General features: G+C 41.2%; 1 protein-coding gene across 3 annotated transcripts in view; it reads right to left on the bottom strand.

The window, feature by feature from the left end:
- The window catches only part of ino80 (INO80 complex ATPase subunit), a 33,094-nt gene that overhangs the window by 19,224 nt on the left and 6,844 nt on the right, over positions 1-7,026 (bottom strand). For all 3 annotated transcript variants that reach the window (XM_020603617.1, XM_020603615.1, XM_020603616.1), the window contains exons 16-25: positions 6,352-6,411; positions 6,060-6,202; positions 5,377-5,461; positions 5,167-5,284; positions 4,889-4,974; positions 3,775-3,942; positions 3,286-3,419; positions 2,873-2,940; positions 2,595-2,688; positions 2,048-2,258 (exon numbers count right to left, since the gene is read on the bottom strand). In XM_020603617.1, the coding sequence (XP_020459273.1) occupies positions 2,048-2,258; positions 2,595-2,688; positions 2,873-2,940; positions 3,286-3,419; positions 3,775-3,942; positions 4,889-4,974; positions 5,167-5,284; positions 5,377-5,461; positions 6,060-6,202; positions 6,352-6,411 (1,167 nt within the window). The remainder of the gene's footprint in view (positions 1-2,047; positions 2,259-2,594; positions 2,689-2,872; positions 2,941-3,285; positions 3,420-3,774; positions 3,943-4,888; positions 4,975-5,166; positions 5,285-5,376; positions 5,462-6,059; positions 6,203-6,351; positions 6,412-7,026) is intronic.

Below are 7,026 nucleotides of genomic sequence, written 5' to 3'. Positions count from 1 at the left end.
TATATTTAAGCAGCAAATGTAAAGGTGCTGCAAAACAGAGCAAAATAAATTGAAGCCTGTAGAGGTTAGTGAGTGCAGTGCTCATGGTTTTGATAACTGATAGCACCACAACAATGGTGGATACACAGTGCCATCTAATGGCAGAGTGTAAAAAAAAAGACATCCTCTTTATTTGGGCTCCAGTAATTTCTATACCGCTGCCTGGCATGTACTCATTTCTCTAGTTTACTGAATCTGATTGACCAAAACGAACAGCTAACCATGTACAAAATACAGGTATTTAAAGCTTAACCAAACAGAAGGGTGTTCAGGATCATTTAGGGAGAAAAATATTTTTAAATGTTCAAATATTTTTAAATGTTCAATGTAAGTCCTCGGGAGTAAGTTGTTAATGAATAGTAACTGACTAGGTGCAAAGACTGGTATCAGTGCAGGGTAAAATTCTGTGTGGTTTTAAGATGCATGATGGATAGACTGCAAGAAGAAAAAGGAAGACTGAAAAACTGATAAATGGCAAAGGTAGAAACATCCAATGACACAGAACTTTAGAAAAAACAATTATACAAGTATATATTATGTTTCAAATATAATATAAAATGTATTTTTCATTTATATTTCCCAAGATAGGGCTGATAGATTTGTTTTATACTGGGATAGACAGCACGTCTCACTGCCATCTGGGTAAAACTCAGGGCACGGTGAGGAGGTATTTCAAGTTCGCTGGTTCTTGAAATTCCTCAACAGGAGCAGCAGGAAAGCTGAAAGCAATGCTGACTACACTGTCAGGTACACAGACAGAGAGAAAGGAGCCAAGCAGAGAGAAGAGGCACTGGGTGCCAGCTACATGCAGCTTCAGGGAAGAAGTTGGCAAAAACTGTTGGAGTGAATAATTTCCAGAAGCTCAAGTGGGAGTCTGGGGTCAGCATGGTCATATAGTATTATAGCTCTCCAGATGTATGCAAGCTTTTCTGTTTCTCACTCATATCTCAAGTTGCTTTTTATATTTTTCTGCTCTTGCATTCCTTAAACCACTCTAGGGGGAACCTAAGACACTGAGCAGCTGCCTGACTCAGTCTGATGAGGCCAGGGGAGGAAGAGGAGGATGGAATTACCCTGACAGCATTTTCTCCTGATTATTTTCCACCCAACAAGTTAAATTAGAATTGGTGTAGGATGTGATACATATCTGCCAGTTGCTAAATGAAACATTGGACAGGATGTCTTTGAATGCTCTTTGAGCTAAGCCAACTGACTAAAAAATGCTTGAAGCTGTGCCCCCTAGAGTATCTGCAGCTTTGAGGTGGTCTACATATTTTGTTTTGTACTGTCTCTTCCTAACTAACAATTAGAGTTCCATAATGTCAAATAATACAAAATGGAAAAGACAAATGTGCCGTTTCACCATGACCCTGTGGTGCTTCACTGCAGAATCCATGAAAGCTTTTGACTGCAGCAGAAAAGAACTGTGCTGTGATACAAAACTGTCAGATAACACAGACTGCTAAGCTATCAGAGAGGTCAGGTTTAGTATCTCCCAAGCTACTATTTACCTAATCCACACTTAACTCCAATTTCTGATGCTATGGTCAGTGTCATCAGAACCCGGTTCCCTTAAAGGATTACAACCTCTGAAGTGCTAAAGACAGATTGGTGCTTGACAGATTAATATAGATGCATTAGTGTTGTTTCAGAAAATGCTGCCAGTGTAAATGTCTCCTTTAAAACAAAGTCTCCTGTGTTTAATGATTCTGGGCGCTTGTCTGAAAGCAGAAGCACGTACAGACTCGGGTCTGGGAGGGAGGACAGTGTTAATGGGTTATGGGGTTACAAAGGGATTAGGTTCCACACTGTATCCCAGAGGAGGGAGAGGAAGCCTGGGGCAGAGAGCACTCTGTGTGGCCAAACACTGACTGATGCTGGCAGGAAAATATCAGCATTCTCAGCGGCACATGACTCCCTAGTGGAGTTTTATGTCACACACGCATGTGTGCTACAGATGGCTTCTCTTACACGTATATTTTACACTGTGTGTCTGTATGTTTCTTACCTGTAGCACAGGGCTTGTGTGCATGCTGGGGAAGCTGGTGGGCCTGTTCAGCCACAGAATCAGGTCTTTGCGAGACAAACACTTACTCCTGGGCTGTAACCTCCCTCTGCCTCCCTCCCCATCTGTGGCTTTGCCATCTTCTTCAAGGTCAAACAGGCGTTGATAGTAGAGCCGGTACACAGCTTTCAGGGATAGAAAAAGGGCTAACCATCTGTGAAAGGGAACAGCAGGAGGCCGGAGAGGAAAGACAAATTGCAAAGAGAATACTTTACAAAAGAGCCACAACTCCTGAGTAAAGGTGGCCATTATTAGAAGTAACAATGAAGGAGAATCTCTATTTGAGCTTTCACTTCTCTACAAAGAGGGCCGAGTGTAATTAGCTACAGCATTGCACTTCCAAAGTTGTTGGGCATTCAGTATCTTGCTAAGACACATGGGCTGTCCTTGTCGAAGGGCAGTCTCTTTACTCACTATCCCAATTTACTGTACTACTTTGAAACAAAGATAAAAAGAGCAACATATCTGAAGATAAAAACTGAAAGCCCACCTCACTAAGGTGCCTTGCAGCATGAGATTGGACATCTCAGCTGGTGACACGTCGATGAAGCGCAGGAAGGAGAAACAGCTTCCTTTGTCATCACCTGGAAAGCAAAGACAGAAGAGAACATGAGGAAATAATGGGAGGATCAGAAAGGAACAGTAAAAACAGTAAAAGAGAGAAAAACTGGAGTGAAAATGAGGTTTGAGTGGCAAATTAAAGTTATGATCTCAGATGAGAAAACAAATTTACAGGTTAGAGCTTCGTAGAAATTGACTTGTGCTCACCTTTTCTGTGAAAAAGAGACTGCTGGATGTAATTTGGAGAGAAGGGAGACAACAACACTTGAAGCAGTCTGAGGAGGATTTAAAGAGAAAAACTGGGTTATGCCACTCAACAGGGCAAAAAGCAAAAGGACTAAAATTGCAATGATAATCTGATCCCAGTCTGACCCACATCATGTCTGTATGAATAGCTGTAATTGGAATAATAGCCTTTTGTGAGTCCCAGACAAGCAAATATCTAAAAGAACAAAGATTTACTGAAGAACCAAATATATTTGACAGCAAATGTACAGTAATTTAAAAATAATAAAGAAGGAACTTTAACCTGCTTACACTGGATTTGGTCATGTTTGTCCAGACCAAGACTGTCCATGAGTGTGTGTGTGTAGATAATTTATCTGTGTGGTAGGACTTACTTGTTCCTGGCCTGGTTGTGTGTGTGGATGAGGCCATTATGATAGAGGAACTTAGACATGGCGTAGGGCTTGAGGGACATGTGGAAAGGAGAGCGTGTTTCCTGGCGCTCAAACAAGTCGGGGTGGTTACACACCTACAAACATAGACAGTGCAGATGGTAAAATGTGCAAGGGGACCAGTGTTAGTCATGCTTTTGTTTGTTCTAGGTTCAGTTCATTGTTTGATTGAACACCTTGATTTTCATTCAGCGCCGTTATCACTATTGGAACATTAAAATTCCTCGATAATCCAAAGTTATAGAATATTGATGAAGAACGTGATGCTGAAAACGACCCTGAAATTATTCAGCTAACAGCTGTGATCAATCATCATAACTACTGCACCTGACAAAATAATCAAAACTTGTTCAAGCTGTAATCTAGTTCTAATCTATTCTATTTTTGCGCTGGAAACGACAAGGACAATTTTACACAGGCCACTGATCGTACCTTCCTGAACTGCATGACCAGGTTCATGAGGGAGGAGGTGGTGCTATGAGCCTGCTGGGCAGTGCCCATGGAGGACTGCAGCAGGTCCTCGATAGAGATCTTGTTCCTCAGAGCCTGGTAGAGCAGCCTCTGTCGGGATGTCAGCTGACAGTAAGTCAAGATCTCAATCTGCAGAGGAAAAATAGAGTATGTGGAAGACACCAAAGTACAGAGTATGTAGAGGTGTGAAACTCATCTTTATGACTATTTTTGTCATTAATATTATCTTGTTTGTGCAAAACTGACAAAAGAAAACATACTGAAAGTGTAGGGCTCAAAGAGTGAAGACTAAATTACTGAAATTGTCAGAATTCATGCCCAGCTTGACCCACATTCTTTAAACACACATTAAAAGCTCTGATTTTACCCAGCACCACTGATGAAAGCAGTGAAACTCAACAACACAACCATGAACCATGAGTGAACTTCACCGGTTACCTTTGGCTTCACTATGCTGACAAAACAAGAGAAACCAACAAGAGTGCAGAAGAAAAGGAAGTGGGCTGGCAGGACTGCAATGTGGGTGCCAAGAAAAGTGAAAAAGACAAATGTGGGGGAGTGGTGAACTCTGCCATTCCTCTGACTCCGTGTATCGAGACTCCCACAGCGTATGAGTGAGTATGTGTGCACCGTTTGTGACAGCACGAGACCCTGAGTCCAACATCTGTCAAGAGGATCTACCAGCACAAGCATCACTCACAGGCTTATTATAACTCTTTTTGTGTCAGTGAGGTACACAGGGAGACAGATGACGTAAGGGTGCACGTTTAACCAGCAGAGGAAGGACATGAGGTTATGTGGCATTGACAAAACATTATACTGCTATTATGTCTTTTTAGCTGAGTAATGTTACAGAAGCTAAAATTCATTCAAGCTTAACTCAAATTAACAAGTGAGATTTTATCATTTTGTTCAATCCACAGAGTAGAGTAGTGGAAATTTAGCCAGAATTGTCATTTTAAAAACAAATGTCTTTTGGAAAATAGCTTTCTATAATTCTGAACTACTATTACTTCAATTTTAAATTACCCTGGACTGAGTCAGCAAACAAAGAGAAGAGCGTTTTCTCTTTTACCTTATCTGAGAGCTCGTTTTCCACATCCTTCTTGATCCTGCGCAGCATGAAAGGCTTAAGGATCATGTGCAGTCTGGAAAGTTGGTCTGGAACACAAACATCAATCACGGTTACTGAAGCGACAAAACATGTTACATGTAACAGGAACAAGAATGAAAGATCGGTGTTGGCACCCAAATTATAGATTTTACACACAAATAAGCCACGAATATATGTCTGTTGTGAGGGAAAAACAGTACAGCAGAGATTTTTGTCTCATAGCTAACGGTTGTACCCACTCTCATCGATGGCAGATTTGTTTTCAGCATGGCTTTCGATATCCTTGGAGAACCACTCATTAAACTCTTCGTGGGAATCAAACAGTGTAGGCATGATGAAGTGCAGCAGGGCCCAGAGCTGAAAGACAACAAGAACATAAACTCGTCAACAGCTGGGTGTTGCACACACACACACACACCAACTCGAATGAACACACACATGTCGCTCACCTCAGCCATTGTGTTCTGAATGGGCGTTCCGGTGAGCAGCAGTCTGTTTCGACACTGGAACTGCAGGAGGATTTTCCAGCGGACACTGAAAGCAGACAGAAACTGTGCCTGGTGATCTAGGGCAACAGTTGCTGAGTTTGTCATCATTATGTAACTCATACAAACTGTGAAAGCCGGTCTGTATATGTGTATTTGAGAAATGTGCACACACATACAGAGCAAGAGTCAGCCTGCACTGCATGTTCTAGCTGATTTAATGCAAATTCTAGTACTGTACATTACTGATGACAATCCCCAAAGCACACCGTAGCACAACTATGTAGAAGAATGTGTTTATCCAACCCAACAGCAACTATGTGGCTCTGGTCCTGGTAATACTGCATAGACTTGAAACTGATCTTTAGAACTACCATTTTTTTGTCAAAACTGAGTAATCAAGTGTAGTTAGTAAAGCAGTTAAAGACTCAGTCTCTGAGACTTGTTCAACAGTTAAAGCCAGCATTTGGAAAAATGTCAGTCTACAAAACTGAGAAACTTTGGGAAATGGTCGGTATCTTACACTCCATTCACAGGGAGTGGGCAGAAAAACGCAAAAACATCACCATGGCCCTTTAACAGCGCAAAACATTTGTGTTTAGATGCCAGTATTGCATAATGAAACAGTCACTATGGCAATGCTTTACCTGGTGCTGCTTTTCAGTGCCTGTGCCTCATCCAAAACCATGTACTGCCACTTGACCCTCTGGAAGTACTTAACATCCTGGACCACCAGCTGATAGCTCGTAATCACCACGTGGAATGGCGCATTTTGTGTGTAAAGGGTTTTCTGTACAATCATACACAAACGGAGAGTTACAGACCGGGAGAATAAGGCTTCATTTAATTACCAAATAATACAATAAAGCATTTCAGAGCAGAGTCTATTCAATAACTGTATGTTCATAGTTAATGCCTTCATCATGAGCTCTTCCTCACCTGGCTCCAAAATTTCCGAATCACCTTGCGATCATGAGGGTTCCCCCAGTATGGCAACACCTGATGGACAAATCAGCAAAGTTAAAAATAAGAAAAAGGGTAAATCTGCTCTGTTAGAAAAACAAACAAACAAAAACTTGGTATCACCAAAAATAAACACTTGTGATTGTGCTACAGTGATGTTCTCAGAGTCACTGTTCTGGTTGCTGAATTGTTGATGTAGATTGTGATGTGAAAAAAGTTACATGTCATTACATCACTCAACACAAGCTGGCATTCCATTGTTTTCAGTCACTCTTGCTTTGAGTGTTCAGGAAGCTTATCTTCAAATTGTTTAATAGGGTCATTTCACACTTCATTAGCAAAACAGAGTGGAATTGATTTGTTTCCAAACGAGCACAGAAAATGTGCATAGTTGAGAGCTGAGCTCCATGAGGTATTACTCGTATCATGGTGTAAAGAGTGTGTGCGTGTGTGTGCATGTGCACACTCATAGATGACATATTGATGTGTTTGATAAATGGTCTTTAGTCTACAAGAATGCACAGAGCCTGTCAAAGGTCAGTTCAAGCATGATAAAAAAAACCTTTTTAACAACAGCCACTCATCAAAGTATTAACAGCTTTGTGGTTATTTAAGCAATGTCACAAAATTCATGATACAATACTGCCCCCT

Source organism: Monopterus albus, unplaced genomic scaffold, assembly GCF_001952655.1.
Source record: "Monopterus albus unplaced genomic scaffold, M_albus_1.0 scaffold62.1, whole genome shotgun sequence".
NCBI classification, from domain to species: domain Eukaryota; kingdom Metazoa; phylum Chordata; class Actinopteri; order Synbranchiformes; family Synbranchidae; genus Monopterus; species Monopterus albus.
Note: the sequence above shows the minus strand (reverse complement) of the source record. Positions and strands in the feature narration are given on the sequence as shown.